General features: G+C 45.4%; 1 protein-coding gene and 1 pseudogene across 2 annotated transcripts; one reads left to right on the forward strand and one right to left on the reverse strand.

The window, feature by feature from the left end:
- The first annotated feature begins 1,136 nt into the window (after positions 1 to 1,136).
- LOC148164209 (zinc finger protein 24-like) lies at positions 1,137 to 9,431 on the forward strand. 2 transcript variants are annotated; one of them, XM_028091785.1, is made up of 4 exons: positions 1,137 to 1,661; positions 2,675 to 3,129; positions 3,258 to 3,405; positions 7,857 to 9,431. In XM_028091785.1, exons 2-4 carry the CDS (start codon positions 2,731 to 2,733, stop codon positions 8,795 to 8,797), a joined length of 1,488 nt encoding a protein of 495 aa, XP_027947586.1. In that variant the 5' UTR covers positions 1,137 to 1,661; positions 2,675 to 2,730; the 3' UTR covers positions 8,798 to 9,431. The 2 variants fall into 2 exon arrangements, with proteins under 2 accessions (XP_027947586.1, XP_087880301.1); XM_088024175.1 differs by lacking the exon at positions 1,137 to 1,661 and having other exon boundaries at positions 1,791 to 3,129.
- A 2,599-nt stretch (positions 9,432 to 12,030) lies between these two features.
- On the reverse strand, positions 12,031 to 12,356 carry LOC148164210 (10 kDa heat shock protein, mitochondrial pseudogene; annotated as a pseudogene).
- Positions 12,357 to 17,055: the final 4,699 nt, after the last annotated feature.

Below are 17,055 nucleotides of genomic sequence, written 5' to 3' on the forward strand. Positions count from 1 at the left end.
TGCAAGACCCTCAACACCAACCTCACTGTTCTATCAGTGTTCAGTTCAGTCATAACCACCTTTCCAATATATCTCTGTTCTTACAAGGGTGATCTGCTTTGTCAAAGGTCATCTATGTGTGCCGCCTCAACACTGAAGTCTTATTCATTTGTTACCTTTCAGGCAGGTTCTCTGCTAGTCCTGTAAGTTAGCAAAGCGCATCAGTGGTTCTCTGCTTCCCGCTCCACCTACCAATTGAAAGAACTTCCGGAGTAGAAGCTTCTTGTATACGCCGCCGCACATCAGCGGTTCAATTTTTCCAGTACCCTGTTCCCTACCTGGGATTTCAATTTTCTCAAACTTTTTGAAGTGTCTGTAACATTCATTCTCTGCACCACTCACGCAGGAGTTGATCTGAACCCTGGAACAAATGAATTACCCCTCTGCACAAGACACAGTAGCTCAGGGATGCAAAAACGAAGAGAATAGCCTCAAGGAGCTCACTGTCCAGAATACGGTAAGAAATCCAATTACTAAGTGGTTTTTTACTGTAGTGCGTACGAAAATATCAGGTTACTAAGCGTCGTAACAGCAATGCGGTGTTCCCCAATGCATCAGAACATGTCTATGAAGTATTGTCCTTTCCTATTTGGAGAGGAAATGACTTCAGAAGAGTGCAACTAGTAATCGGAGAACTCAGGATTCCCGCAGAAAGCCCCCCGACTGCATAGCCGACGCTGAGCACTGGACTGCTAGGCCAAGCGCCAGCTCGTGGCGCGTGCACGGGGGCTGCGCAGCTAGTGGCAGCACCACACCTCGGCGCTCAGCTCCGCTGCACACCCGTGACAGGGTCGCGGAGCCGTTTTGTCTTGTTTCAGGATGTACAGTAAGCCCAGAAATGACGTCACCTTCGCGGCGCCCCGCGTGGCCGCGCGGCAGGAACCCCGGGGCAGAGCAGAGCCGCTCGCGTCCCGCCCGCGCCGTGCGGACTCGAGCGGGCCCCCGGGCCCCGCGCTTGTTCCTGGGCCGACGGCGGGACGCAGGGCGCGGCGCCCAGCCGGGGGAGCTCAGCTTCGCCTCCGGGCGGCCGTCCTGCCCGCCGGGCAGGTGGGCCCACGTTGACGGCGCTCGGCTGGAGGCCGCGGCCGGGGAGGCAGGCTCCCAGGAGCGCGAGGCGGCAGCGCCCGACCCCCGCCTTCTCCGCAGCCGCGCCCCCGCCCCTCGCGTCCCGACGGGTCGTGGCTCAGCCGCCGTCCTGGCTCGTTCTTCGGAAGGTGTGGACTGCTGCGCGTCCCCGCGGCCTGCAGGCAGAATGATCCCCGAAACTGGCTTCCTGCAAGCCCACTGCCGAATCCCCTCAGCTAATCCTTAGGGCCGGGGAAACACACCTTCGGGTGTGTCTGAAGGATGCCGAGTGGGCAGCCGGTGAGAGGCGCACACAAGACACGAGAGGGGCCTCGGTGCGTGGTCCTGAGTTCTGTGCGGGGAGACCGAGGCAGGGCTCCGCAGCCAGCGCCCAGATGACGGGGTCGCGGCGAGCACTGCAGCCGGTACTGAGGTCTTACCGGGGGCGAGCTCTGAATCCAACGCCGCGCTGCCCGAGCTTACTCTCAGAACAACCCTACGCAGAAGGTTTAGTTAACCAGTTCCTTTCCTGGTCCTGTTAACTGTGCTGCGGTTATGTAAGTAAGATGTTCGCGCTAGGGGAAGCTGGGTGAAGGGTATAGGGACCTGTCTGCACCCTTTGGGGAAATTTCTTTAAATTCAAAATTATTTCAAAATAATACGTTTAAAAAAAAGGTAAGATTTTTACAGAGGGGGTAAATAGAGGTTTAGAGAGGTTAAGCCACTACACATAGGAGAACACGACACGGTTCAAGCCTAGGTCTCCCGGAATCCACAGCCCGCGTCCTTCGCCGCGGCCCGCCATGCTGATGAAGCGGTAGTGCGCATTTCAACAGATAGGCCCTGCTTACGTCTGCTCTTACGGGGAAAACTGAAACCGTCTACACCCACACAGCCTGCTACCGCCCTAGGTTAAGGTGACTTTACTATTCATTTGTCTACGCTAGATATGACGCTATTCCACTATCTTTATCAACATGCCACTATTCCAGGAAATCCTTGCCCTAGAAGATAAAGTGGCAAATAATCATATCTGTTTCAAGAAATTAACCCTCAAAAAATCCACCTGAATGAATCTCAGACTCCCAACTTTCAATGGATAGGATCCAGACTTTTTGAAACCCTCAGCGGAAAACCTTCATCTTGTGTTCATCAGTTACTATTGTCATGATTCTTCTCCAGTCCTTATTCTGCTTTGAAAGGTCTGTCTTAAACCCCTGAAACCTCATAAATATCCTGACTTTTCCGCCCTCCCTGGGAGATACTAAGACTCTGTCAAGGTAGTGCTAGCCTTCGTAAGAATAAATTCAGCTTGCCCTTATCAATGGATTGTTCTGGTGTTACTTTTGGAAAGCAGGGGTCCAACAATATTCTCAATACAATGAAAAATGCTCTTTCTTGACAAACATTCCTTCTACTTAGAAAAAGGTTTGAATTACCTTAAACATATTTTTTTAAATTTGGGTCAAGCCTTCTTGCTCTTCTGAAATAGAAACATTAGACTTAGTAAGTTCAAGTATTTAGTCAGCGTGTGTGTGTCTCTTTTTAACTGTGGTTTCTATAACCTTAGGAGTGTTCCCTGAAAGATAACACTTGTTATTGTCCCCTCTGACCATTGGAGCTGGAATGGCTGCAGTGTTACTTCCACGGGCTCCTGAAGAGCCAGAGGGGCTCTTCAAAGGAAACAACAAAAAAGGTCCTGCCAAGGTTCAGGGATCTGGCCCACAGGGGAGCAGCCCAAAAAGCCAGGAGCTATTCCGCCAGTGCTTCCGACAATTCTGCTACAAGGAGACTCCTGGACCCCGTGAGGCCTTGAGCCAGCTCTGGGTGTTCTGCTGTGAGTGGTTAAGGCCTGAGATACACAGCAAGGAGCAGATGTTGGACTTGCTGGTGCTGGAGCAGTTCCTCACCATCCTGCCCGAGGAGCTCCAAGCCTGGGTGCGGGAGCAGCACCTGGAGAGCAGGGAGGAGGCCGTGGCTGTGCTGGAGGATCTGGAGAAGGAATTGGATGAACCAGACCAGCAGGTAGAAAGGGACCTGTGCTCAGTGCAGGGATGGTTGGGAGTGGGCATCCAGGCTGATCCTTTATGGGCTCTCGGGATCATGTAGACTGTGGGCCCTTCAGATGCCCAAATGAGCCTGCCTGTTCTCAGGTTTCAACCCAGACCTGTGCACAGGAAGTGCTTTCTGAGACTTCGGAACCTCTGGATCCAGCTAAGGAAGCAACATATCTCCAGCCTCAACCCATGGAGATCCAGCTTAAGGGTGAATCTCAGGACCCTCAGCACCAACAGGATTGTGGTTAGTGTTGACACTTGGGTCAAATGGCTCCCCTGGAGACCTTAGAATCATTCATCATTGAACACATATATATTGAATACTTACTCTGTGCCAGGCGCCATGCCTTGCACTGGGTATAGTGAACAAAGCAGACGTGATCCTTGCTTTCACAGAGCTTACAAAATAAATGTACCATAACAGATTGTAGATGGGGGAAGAAGAAGGTAGTCAGAGAAGGCCCTTTTGAGGAAGTAACATGGGAGCTAAATCCCAAAAGTAGAGTAGAAAGTAGCCAGGTGAGTTGTAGAGGGGAAAGCAATGTAGGCCTAAGAGCATGTGCAAAAACAGGTAGGAAAGAGGCGGGTTTGAAAGAAGGCCAGCGTGACTGGAGCATGAAGAGAGGCAGAAGAGCAGAGAGAAGGTGGTTGGGGCCAGAACACAAGGGCTTTGTGCGAGCAGGTGAGGGGTCAGTATGTCTTTAACTTTCAGGGTATATGAGACCTACCTCTGGGGTCTATGAGAATCAGAGGAATTTAAATTCCATTATTCATGGGCTTTTTCAATTTTTCCTATAACTAGGATAAATAATAAAATAAAATAAAACTCTCCTGTAACTCAGGAACTAGACTCTATTAATCCTAGGCACCCTAGATTATAGTTGGCATTCATAGAAACCAGTTTCTCTTTAAAATGTGAAATCAGTTTTTTTCTTTCATAGCAAGTTTATTAAGTTCCTGATGTACTTTATCAGTTATTAAAAGCACCATTCTCTGGGCCAGTACCTTTCCTCTGGGTTCATTTTTATTGAAGTTCATTCTTTAATAATTATCTTAGGTTCTTTGGGTGTAGACTTAGTCTGTGCTTGTCTGAAAATACCCTTATTCTGCCCTCCCCCTTTTTTAAACATATATATATATAACATGTATGTTATATATATGTTATATATATATATATATATTTTTTTTTTTAAGTAGGCCCCACGCCCAACACAGGGCTTGAACTCACGGCCCTGAGACCAAGAGTTGGACGCTGCACCAACTGAGCCAGCCAGGCTCCCCTTTCCTCCCTTTTTACTCACACTTTAGAGTAAAATTCGCATCGACCATTTTCTTCTTCAGCATTTGGAAGGTCTTGCTGGTACTACTTCTAGTAGCTAGTCTTCCAGCTTCTGCCGTGTGCTATATTACCAGTGTCTAAATGCCTTTTTATTTTTTTAGGGATACCATCTTTTCTCATTAATAGCATTTCTATTTACTCTTAGCCTTTATGATGTGAAGTTTCACTAAAACGTGTGTGCTAATAGCGTTTTATTTTTACTTATCTTGCTTGGCCCATAAATGTCCTGTTGCTAAGAACCCATGTTTTTCTTCACTTCTGGAAAATTCTCAGCTATCGGTTCTTTATATAATGGGTCTTTTTATTCTTTACGTGTTTTCTTCAGGGACTCCCAGAAGACACTGGTTAGAACCTATTTATCAATCCACTCACTTCGCTGAACTACTTTTCAGACCCTTTATGCCTTTGTCTCTGTGGTACATCCCAGCGGAGTCCTTTATGCTCCAGTTTATTCTGTCTCCAGTTTGTCCATTTCTGAAATTCCTATTCAGTTTTTATATCTTTTCTTGTTTCATTTTTACTGATTTTATTTCATAATTCCGTGTGTATGTGCCATGGGCGCTGTCCCATCACTTACCTCTTTCAGGTACCTTTCATCTTTTCAGGCTTTTTGATGAGAATAATTTCATCTGGATTGAATTCATGTTCCAGGTGGTGATTTTGTTAACCATCTTTCCTAGCATTCTGTTCATGTGTTTTGAAATTTTCATCTCTGGGCTCATTCTGAGTTCTTTCTGATCTGCTGTACATTCCCCCCTTCCTTGCCGAGCCGTTCCGTGGTCCCCTGTACCCGACCCCACACCCACACCAGGGCTCCCGTGATCACACACACACCGTCAGTGTCATCACAGGCTTCCAGGCAGCCTGACGGGCTTCCTGGTCGCAGAGCCGTCCACATGCTCGTGTGCGCGTGCCTGGGGGTCCCACCCAGACTCCCCACTTTCCTGTGGGCCACTGTCCATCTCTCTCTGGAGCCCAGCGGGTCCATGGCTGCAACTGTAGCTACCATTCTGTGGTTTGGCTTCCTTTCTGGTCCACAGAGAAGTTTGTCTTGTTTAGCACAGATGCGTTAGAGATTAATTTTTACTTTTATCACTCCGCATATTTGGAGCTAGATTATGAAGTTGCTGTGCCATCCTGACTAGAAGTACATCATCTTCTCCAACCTTTTTTTTTTTTTATATTTTTATTTCTTTAAGTAATCTCTACTCTCAATGTGGGGCTTGAACTCACGACCCCGTGATCAAGAGTCACATACTCGGGGCGCCTGGGTGGCTCAGTCGTTAAGCGTCTGCCTTCGGCTCAGGTCATGGTCCCAGGGTCCTGGGATCGAGCCCCGCATCAGGCTCCCTGCTCCATGGGAAGCCTGCTTCTCCCTCTCCCACTCCCCCTGCTTGTGTTCCCTCTCTCGCTGTGTGTCTCTCTGTCAAATAAATAATTAAAATCTTAAAAAAAAAAAAAAGAGTCACATACTCTACTCACTGAGCCAGCCGGGAACCCCTTCCCCAACCTTTTTTAGTCAGTTAGAAATTATGTTTCTACACTATGATGTTTTTTAATAACAATCCATTAGTTTTTTCTCATGCTGATACGAATTTTCTGTTCTATGTGCAGTGATGTTTTGGATCCCATCCTATAGTACATTTTATATTTGCTAATGGCTCTAAAAGATTATGTTCTTTTTTTCTTTTTTAAAAGATCATATTTAGGGAGAGCACGTGTGAGCACAGGAGCAGGGGGAGGGGCAGGAGGAGAGGGGGAGAGAGAATCCCAAGTGGACTCTGCACTGAGCAGGGCCCCACGCAGGGCTCAGTCTCACGACCCCGAGATCATGACCTGAGCCAAAATCGAGAGTCAGACGCTCAACGGACTGAGCCACCCAGGTGCCCCTAAAAGACTATGTTCTTACATAAATGTGTACTTTATGTGATTTTCCTTTGAATTCTGCACACAAATGTATCTAAGGTAGCTATAACATAAAGTTTTAAAGTGCCCCAAACTTTTAAGATAACCTTATATAACCAGTAACAGGAGAACTTTCTCACCAGTGTGGCAGGTGATCTGGTGAGGAACTACCGCAGGCCCCAGTCCTAAAGGGAGGCCTGCAGAAAGGGAAACGCCCCTCCCACTCTGGGCAGCATTGGTTCTCAGCCCCTCCTTCATACAGTGGGAGCCCTGACACCCAGGGGGGCTGTCACTTTCCTGAGCTGGGGTGCCAGTGAACTTTGTCCCTCCTCCACGGAGAGCTCACTCCTGCAGTTTGGCCATGGCTCCTTCCCCCTGCTCTCCCAGAGTGCCCTTAGCTGACCCGTTTTGGCACGGTTGGCCCGCGCCTCTGCCTAGGGTTAGGTCTGATGTATACTGCCTCCTGCATCTTCAGCTGTCTCATACTTGTCTTTCCTCCCATTGCTGCCCCCACCCCCACCCCCCCATTTAGAAGCATATCGCTTTTCCCTGCGTTATTCCTACATGGTTACAAAGTCTGCCCTTCGCTCTGGGCCCGAAAGTGGGATTACTTCCGGGAGAATAGGCCTGAGTGGGACCATCTCACTTTTTTTCAGCAGCTGGTGACCATTGAGGAAGTGGCCCCGTGGCCCACACCCTGGAGGACGGGGGGTTGGGACCCTGCTCAGAGGCACCTTTGTAGGAGAGTCAAGCAGGGGAATTATGGGAACATGCTTTCCTGGGGTCAGGACAGGTGGGAGTCTGGGTCTGTTAAAGACCATCCTCTGTGTTCGTGACTGTTTGCCCGGGAAGTCTCAGTGGTCCACAGAGTGTAGCTTCAGGCTTGACGGACTCCCAGGGTCTCCTCTGCAAGAAGAGTAGTGATGTCTTTGGGGCCAAATCAGTTTCTGTCTGTCCCTACATGATAACAACCTCTTGTGCCCCATGTGTCTAGACTCTGGTCTCCTTGCTCTCCATATCTGGAAATAGGTACTTTTCTGTGCTCCAACCCGGCATTTTTCAGTCTCCCAGAGGCCTTTGGAGCCACCTGCACAGAGCTCCTTCACGACTCCACATCAGCACTGGCCCCCATGGCTTCCTTTCTGCTCCTCCCACAGTCCTGTTCCTTCACCTCTCTCTGCTCTGCTCTCCCCTCGGAACCTGCTTTCATCTCAGATCTTTCCTTCTGTTGTTGACTTACTCCTCCCTGACTTATCTCCACTCTGCTCAGATCATGCCCTGCTAGTCCAGACACTGCTAGTCCTCTCTGCCTTTGCAGTCTCCCACTTTCTTCCTCAGATGTTGTAAAACTGTTTTGCTGGTATAGTTAAGCTGTGTGCTTCTAGTATATGGGTTTAATTTTATTTCCTGTATACGTCATTGATATTTGAAATCTATCCTTTTTGTTTCAGATGATGTGATCGGAATTGAGAAAGGAGAACTGATTCAAACGCAGGAGTTTACTGTAGATCTGGAGTCTCCAAAAACGTTCTCTGGCCAAATGAATGGAAAGGTCCCTGAATGTGGAGAGACCCAAGGACATGAAGGATGGACAAAAAGGTATCAGAGAAACACTTCAACTGAGAAAAGATGTAAGTGTGACAAATGTGGGAGAAGATTCACTCAAAACTCAAGCCTCATTAGACATAAAAGAATCCACACTGGAGAAAGACCCTATTCATGTAATGTGTGCGGCAAAACTTTCATCCAGAGCTCTCAACTTATTGACCATCAGAGAATACATAACCGGTTAAAACCCTATCAGTGTGATGAGTGTGGAAAAGCCTTTTATTACAGTTCACACCTTGTTCAGCATCAGAGGACCCACACTGGAGAAAAACCTTTCCAATGCAATGGGTGTGGGAAAGCTTTTCACTGCAGCTCAGGCCTTGTTCGACACCAGAGGACCCACACAGGAGAGAAGCCGTACCAGTGCAGCGACTGTGGGAAGGCTTTCTGTCTGAGCTCACATCTGATTCAGCATCAGAGAGTCCACACTGGCGAGAAGCCGTACCAGTGCAGTGAGTGTGGGAAAAGCTTCAGCCAGAGCTCAGGCCTCTTCCATCACCAGAGAATCCACAGTGGGGAGAAACCCTATGAGTGTGATGAGTGTGGAAAGGCCTTCAGCCACAGCTCAGCGCTGGTGGGGCACCAGCGCATCCACAGTGGAGAGAGGCCCTATGAGTGTGACGTATGCGGGAAAGCTTTCGGTTACAGCTCACATCTCCTGGGACACCGAAGAATCCACACTGGAGAGAAGCCCTATGAGTGTGACGTATGTGGGAAAGCTTTCCGGCGGAGCTCACACCTCATTGTACATCAGCGAATCCACACTGGAGAGGAGCCCTGGTGATTGTCGGCGCTCATTCCTGCAGAACGCCAGGAAAGCACGGCTAGCAGAGGGCGCCACCGTGACAGTGGGGAATTCTGTGATCACCGCGGCAGTTGGCGCGGCCATGTGTCAGGCCATGCTCCGGAGCCGAGACAGGTGATCCCCAAGCAGCTTACCAAACGAGCACATCCTTCCGCATGCTCGGACTTCCATCTCTGAAGCCAGGGCTCAGGAAACCTCAGTGACCCGTGAGATGGGTACTTGGGGGCTGTAGAGACAGCTGCCGCCCCCTCCCTCCTCCTCCCCCCTGTTTTCTTTGGAGTTAGAATAACGGTCTTGTCTGAAGTGTGCATTTAGAGTTAACATCTCATCTACATAAAAAAAAAAAAATCCTGCATTTTAGGTTAACTTGATAAAAGACATCAGCCTATCAATTATCTACATGAAAACTTTGTGAATACAAAAACCACTCTGTAATCTGGGATGAACGATTTGTGCAGATAGGAAAGGAGGGTGGATCACGCACATTCCATGACCCCTCACATCTTCCACCAGAGATGGCAAACGGGCCAGTGGGCTGTATTTGGCCTGCATGTGTATTTCTCCCAAATGCTATTTTCTTCAATAATATATAAAATTATTCCAAATTTTTAAAGCTGTTTTTTAAAGGTTTATTTATTTGGAGAGGGAAAGTTCCAAGCAGACTGCCCTGAGCACGGAGCCCAACACAGGGCTCGATCTCATGACCCTGAGATCATGACCTGAGCCAAAATCAAGAATCAGATGCCCAACTGACTGCGCTACCCAGGTCCCCCAATTTTTTAAAAATCTAGCGATTTCACATAAAATATGACTTTCTGGATTTTCTTAAAAAATGCGTGATGTGGCAACACTAGATGGCATATTCCCACAAGGCAAGAGTTGACTGGAACAGATTATCACTACTGTGTGTTTAGATGCGGTCCACTGCCACACAGCTTCCTGGGGTCTCCCGCCGCTCCCTCCTCCTCTTACCTGGGTGAGCCCTGCCTGCCCTAAGGGCTTCTCGGGCTTGCGGGTTCCAGGGCAGCTTGCCACCAAGAGTTCCACCTTAGTTTGACACACCGTCCCCCAATAAGATTTTCTCTGAAGAAAGGGCTTTCTGCTAACAACAGCTTGAAGATTTAGATTAAAAAATAAGTTTAAAAGTGTGTACTTGCACACCTGAAGGTAGAGGAAAGCCACTTTAAAATTTTCCTTAGATAGAATGTATAGGTAATTATTGAAAGTCAGCTGTAGTAGCTTCAAGCCAAACCCGTGGAGATGAGTTGTTTGGGTGAGATGAGAACACCACACGTGACGGGGTTCGACACTCATGTCAGAGTGAGAAGGCCTGGGGCCGAAAGCGGAGGTGCAGCTCAGAAAGAGAAGCTTGGAGATCTGAAGCATTTAGTGACAGGAGCAGCTGTGGGAAGACTGTGGGATGAGGCCCAAATGGGAGGCTGGGGAGAGGTGAGAAGAAAAAGCTATGAATATGGGAAGGTCTAGGATAAACGGAGGGAAGGAGAATGGACAGAGACGCCAGGAAAACAAACTGCAAACAGGAAGCCAGAGCAAAGGTAGTGAAGACATGAAGCGAGAAAGCATGATTTAAAGAAACGGGAGTGGAGGGACGCCCGGTGGCTCAGACAGTTAGGTTCAAGGCATGATTGGAGTCCGGGGATTGGGCTCCACGCCGGGCTCTCTGCTGAGCAGGAGTCCGCTTCTCTCTCTCTCCCTCTGTGCTCTGTCTCTTGCTCTCTTGCTTTCTCTCAAGCTAATAAATGAAAGGCCCTCACCCAAATCTGAGTTCACTACTGTTTCTTTGTCACTCAGGGCCCTGGCCCTGCATGGGTCTCTGAGTGTTGGGACACAGGACACTTCTCCTTAGGTATAGAAAAAGACTGTTCAACCCTGCTCAGCCTGGACTCTGCCTTCACAAAACCAGCCAAGCAGGAGGATTCTCCCCCAGGAGCAAGAATACATTTCTGGTGGGGGCCCTGGGTGGCACAGTCGGTCAAGCATCTGACTCTTGATTTGGGCTCAGGTCATGATCTCAGGGTCATGAAATTGAGCCAAGCCCCGAGTCAGTTAGGTGCTGGGTGTGCAGCCTGCTTAATATTCTCTCTCTCCCTCTGTTACCACCCCGCCACCCTGGCTGGTGCATGTGCCCGCACTCTCCCCCTTCTCTAAACAAATAAATAAATAATTTTTTTTTTAAAGAATTCATGCTTGGCCTCTCTGGGAAACTTGTAATTTACCCATTCCTCCTAAAGAGGAAAAAGTGTGTTGTGAGATAGAAATACCCATTATAAATTAATTAAGTGATGTAGCAAAAGGAAAAGTCCTTTGCAAACTCTGACAATCATGGCTGCCATTTGTTGAACGTCAGTTGTGTCCAGCATCCAGCATGTTGTATCTGATGTCAACGTTCCAACTCTTCTGTAAGGTACTATTTATTATCTCAATGTGTAGATGTAATTTATTCTTATGAAAGGCTTATAATAAAATGAAAAGTTTTTAATACATTTAAATGTTAAACAGCCTATAAAAGTATTTTTAGAATATAATGCCTAAAACAGACTTAAAATATTAAAAGTTGGAAGTAACAAAATGTCAACAGTGTATTTAGGTAATGAAAAGGGAATGAGTCTCACCTTTTCTTTCTATTTCTCTGTATATTCCAAATGGAAAAGTTAGAATTCATCATACACATGTAGTAAACACTTTTTTTTAAATTAAAATACTACAGAATTGAGTCTTTCTGGAGATGATTCTTTGATAGCCTTTTCGATTATTTCCTTAGGACTGGTTTATTTAGAGTTTTCTACCTTTTTTAAAAAATATTTTATTCTTAAGTAATCTCTATACCCAACATGGGGCGCGAACTCACAACCCCGAGATCAAGAACTGGACTCTCCACCAACTGAGCCAGCCAGGTGCCCATAGATTTTGCTACTTCTTGAGTGAATTTTGGAACTAAGGGTTCTTTCCCTGAAAATCACCAATTTCGTTGAGATTTTCTAAAATTTTGGTAGCATACTTACTTCTTCATCTGCTATTTGTCATTTACAATTCTTAAATGTTTTCTTTCCATTGGATTTGCTGTAGGTTTGTGGGGTTTTTTGTGTTTTTTGTTTTTTTAGTTTGGATACCATTAGTTTATTATAAAAGACAGACATGAAAATTATTTACATGATGAAAGATTTCACTTCACTGGAATGAGCAGCTTCACTTCATGCCGTTTTAATAATGATTCCAGTCCACATACTTCCAATGTGACCATCTCTGAATAAGAAACAATCCTTGTCATCTAGAACTACTTTGGTGCCTCCATATTCTGGGAAAAGAACTTCGTCTCCAGCTTTCACAATAACTGGCTGAATCTCTCCACCCTTTCCTTTAGAGCCCCATCCAACAACTACTACTGTTGTTTGCAACACTGTTCCTTGAGATTTTTCTGGAAGCATAATACCTCCTTTGATTATAGGTTTAGCCGCACTGCTTTCAACTAAAACGCCACGGAAGAGGGGAAGAAACTTTTAAATGCTTGCCTTGCCATGACTCCAGCTGCCCCAGTTCTTACAGTTTGTGGTTTTTAATAGGCTTGTTTACAAATGTTTCATTCTTGGATCTATTAATGTCACTTTTTCTTTGTTGTAATCCATTTACTTCTGCTTTTATCCTTATTTCTTTTCTAACCTTTCCCTTGGGGATTCCCTTCTCATCCTTTTTCTAATTTCTTGAATGCTTAGTTCATTCATTTTCTCTTTTTAAATTTTATTTTTTAAGATTTTACTTATTTATGAAAGAGAGCACACGCAGGAGGAGAGGCAGAGGGAGCTAGAAAGGGAGAAGCAGACCCCTGCTGAGCAGACAGCCTGATGTGGGGCTTGATCCCAGGACCCTGGGATCATGACCTGGGCCAAAGGTAGATGCTTAACCGACTAAGCCACCCAGGCGCCCCTCATTTTGTCTTTTTAAATAATGAAAGCAAGTGAGAATATACATCCATTGAATGCTGTTATTTTTAAACAGTCCACTAGTGTTTTTGTGGGGTGGTTTTTTGTTTTTAGTAGCTTTGGGAGATCTAAGTAGAGAAGAAGAGGGCCCTGGGCGTCATACACTGGACTGCCTGCTTATGCCTCAATCATGAAGGCAGAGAGGCTTATCCAGATAGAGGAAGGACGTAACCAAGCCAAGGACCAGGGTTTTACCAGGAAGCCTCATTCTGACTGATGTTCAACCACTCACATTTCCACAGCCAGGTGCTCCAAGGCTCTGGCAAGCTGATTGTGTGAAGTTGATGGCAGCCTGAAGCTGGGGGCATACCTGAAGAATATTCTGGATTCCTTAGGAAGTTCAGGACCTGGAGCAGGGTTTGTGTTTGGAACCTGGTGAGAAAATTTGGTACAAGAATTAGATAAGGAGGGAGAAACATGCTGGTAAGTGCACTGCACTGAAGGAGGCGGCAGGGAACAGTTGAGCATTGTCTGCAGTTTTAATTTGCTCAGGCTATGAGGACGTTTTGCGCCACAGTCAAGGGAAGGGGTTGGCTCTCCATCATGTACTTCTAATGGAAAGAAGAGCAGAGGTTATGCTGTTTTTAAATTTCTCTCCCAGAGAGGACAGTTCTCTAAAGCTGGCTTACTTGGAAGTTACTCATTTCTGCGTTTCCTAAATGACCTTTCTAGGTTTATTTTTTAATTTTTTTAAAAGATTTATTTTTTTATTTTGTTAATCACCATACATCACATCATTAGTTTTTGAGGTAGTGTTCCATGATTCATTGTTTGCGTATAACACCCAATGCTCCATGCAGTACGTGCCCTCTTTAATACCCACCACCAGGCTAACCCATCTCCCCACCCCCTCTGCTCTAGAACCCTCAGTTTGTTTCTCAGAGTCCATAGTCTGTCATGGTTCGTCACCCCCTCCGATTTCCCCCCCTTTATTTTTCCCCTCCTGCTATCTTCTTTTTTTTTTTAACATATAATGCATTATTTGTTTCAGAGGTACAGGTCTGTGTTTCAACAGTCTTGCACAATTCACAGCACTCACCATAGCACATACCCTCCCCAATGTCTATCAACCAGCCACCCCATCCCTCCCAACCCCCACTCCAGCAACCCTCAGTTTGTTTCCTGAGATTAAGAATTCCTCATATCAGTGGGGTCATATGATACATGTCTTTCTCTGACTGACTTACTTCACTCAGCATAATACCCTCCAGTTCCATCCACGTCGTTGCAAATGGCAAGATTTCATTCCTTCCGATGGCTGCATAATATTCCATTGGGTATATATACCACATCTTCTTTATCCATTCATCTCTCCATGGACATCTTGGCTCTTTCCACAGTTTGGCTATTGTGGACATTGCTTCTATAAACATTGGGGTGCACATACACCTTCGGATCCCTACATTTGTATCTTTGGGGTAAATACCCAGTAGTGCAATTGCTGGGTCGTATGGTAGCACTATTTTCAACTTTTTGAGGAACCTCCATACTGTTTTCCAGAGTGGCTGCATTTTAAAGAGCACATGAGCTGGGGGAGGGGCAGAGGAAGAGAGAGAGAGAGAGAGAGAGAGAGAGAAGCAGACTCCCACAGAGCACAGAGCCTGATGAGGGGCTCAATCTCAGGACCCTGAGATCATGACCTGAGCTGAAATCAAGAGTTGGATGCTTAACCGACTGAGCCACCCAGGCACTCCCCACCCAAGTTTATTTGATCACTTATATTTGCCCTACGAAGCATAGTGAAGTTGAATCTGATTTTCATCTTAAAAGAGTTATGTCCTTTTACAAGATGACCCGTTGGGCAAAGAATTTCAGAGAGAAAGGGATATTGAGGACATTTCCCAAACAGGGAAATTGTTTGTGGGTTGTGAAGAATAAATGAGGTTTTAAAACAAGTATCTTTCCTGTTTATACCAGTAATAAATTTTTGTAAAAAGTTAAATTTTAGAGGGGTGCCTGGCTGGCTCAGTCCATAAAGCATGCAACTCTTGATCTCGGCGTTGTAAATTTGAGCCCCACGCTGGGTGCAGGGAGATTACTTAAAATCTTTAATAAAAAAAAAAAGTTTACTTTTACAGAAATATATAATATGAAATGAAATTCTCTGTAAGTTTACCCCAGTTAAGAACACATTTAGGGGGCGCCTGGGTGGCTTAGTCGTTAAGCATCTACCTTCGGCTCAGATCATGATCCCAGGGTCCTGGGATCCAGCCCCGCATGGGGCTCCCTGCTCGGCGGGAAGCGTGCTTCTCCCTGTCCCCCTGCTTGTGTTCCCTCTCTCACTGTCTCTCTCCCTCTGTCAAAATAAATAAATAAAATCTTTAAAAAAAAAAACACACACTTAAGATAATTATTCTACAAAAACAATCATATACTGTTTTGTAACTTACTTTTTTAATTCAATATGCCTTTGGCATCTTTTAATTTTTAGCTTTTAAAAAAGTTGGGGATATAAAAAATCTAAATTCCCAAATGTGGACATTTGGGTTTTCCCAATTTAAATGAACAATGTTTCTTTGTATATGTTTGAACATTTATGTATTTTTTTAAAGATTTATTTATTTATTTTAGAGTTCAAGAGCCAGGGGAGGGGCAGAGGGAGAGAGATCTCAAGCAGACTCCCTGCTGAGTGCAGAGCCCCGAAGTGGGACTCAGTCTCAAGACAATGAGATCATGACATGAGCAAAAATCAAGAGTCAGTGGCTCAAATGACTGAGCCACCCAGTCGCCCTTTGTGTAAGTATTTCTATATAAATAATTCCAAGAAGCTAAGTTGTTGTATCAAGAGGTATGGACATACGAATTTTAAAGTCTTGCCTTCTGAAAATATACCAGCCCAAGAGTGCCAGTATTTTCACACACTTTTCAATACTAAATATGACCAATCTTTTTATCTTTAGTAATCTGAACAATTTAAAAAATTTTTGTTATTGTTTTAATTTAAATTCTTTATTAGTGAACTTGAGCACCTTTTCATGTTGTCTATTTGTGTTCTATAAATGCTTACCTAAGTTGTTTGCCAATTTTGCTATTGGCTTGGAGTATTTTTCTTATTTTTTTGTAAGAGGTCTTTGTGTATTAGGAATATCAGTCCTGTGTCTTTTAGATGGGTGACATATTTTACTCTGAGTTTATACTTTAGTTTTTATATTTTTCATTTAAAATTCCAAATGTTTGCATCACCAGTTCCATCTATCTTTTTCTTTATGGGTTCTCAGTCATATGTCTTTAGGGTTTTATGTCATGCTTAGAACCCTCCCCACTCCAAAGTAGCAATAACTTCCCAGCCCATCTCCCTGCTCTGTCCTTGTCCAGCCCCCTTCATTTACAAGTTTATGTTTAACACAGCAGCCAGAAAACTCTTTTCAATACCTGTAGCTGAACATGTTACTCTCCTGCTCAGAAATTCTGAATGACTTCCCATCTTGGAGTAAAACAATATATGTATCCTTGAGCTCACCCGAGACCTTCATATCTTTCCCTCTCTCTACTCCCAACACCCTTTTGATGCCTTAGCTCCAGGCACACAAGCCTCCTTCCTGTGCCTGGAATATTTCAAACACACTCCACTCCAGGCTGTGCATGTGCTATCCCTCTCCCTGAAACAGCTTTACCCCTGACGATGCACTCACTCGTCTCCCTCAGTCTTTGCTCAAATGTCAGTGTACCAGTGAGGTCCTCCATGACCACCCTATTTAAAACTGTATTACTTCGTTCTCACTCCAAACTTCTCATTTCCTTCATTTTCTCCTTGGCACTAACATCCACCATCTAATATACTATATATTTTTCTTGTTTGTTGCCTGCCTCCCTACCTCATACGCAGAAGCACACATACTAAATTACAAATTCCATGAAGTCAAGAGTGTTATTTTCCTTTAAACTATAGTTACAGCTTCCAGAACAGTGCCTGGCATAGCCGGTGAATAATCAATATTTGTGTAAGAAAGAGAAAGAGGGAGGGAAAAGAAACTAAGCATTTCTAACCCATCAGATTGGCAAATATCAAAATATCTTATGATATTGTGTTGACAAGTATAGGTAAACAGGAACATCTCTAGTAGGTTCTATGGTTGGTAATTTGGCACTAACAAAAGTACAAATGTCCCTACTCTGTACTCTAGTAATTCTATTTCTAGGAATATATACTATGTAAATACCCTTACACATGAGAAAGATACATGTTTACAGTAATTTATTGCAGCAGCGTTTCAAAAAGAAGATTGGAAACAACCTGCC

The sequence above is a fragment of the Eumetopias jubatus genome, unplaced genomic scaffold (genome assembly GCF_037043125.1).
Source record: "Eumetopias jubatus isolate StellerSeaLion01/CBP00866 unplaced genomic scaffold, mEumJub1_p1.0 scaffold_6, whole genome shotgun sequence".
NCBI classification, from domain to species: domain Eukaryota; kingdom Metazoa; phylum Chordata; class Mammalia; order Carnivora; family Otariidae; genus Eumetopias; species Eumetopias jubatus.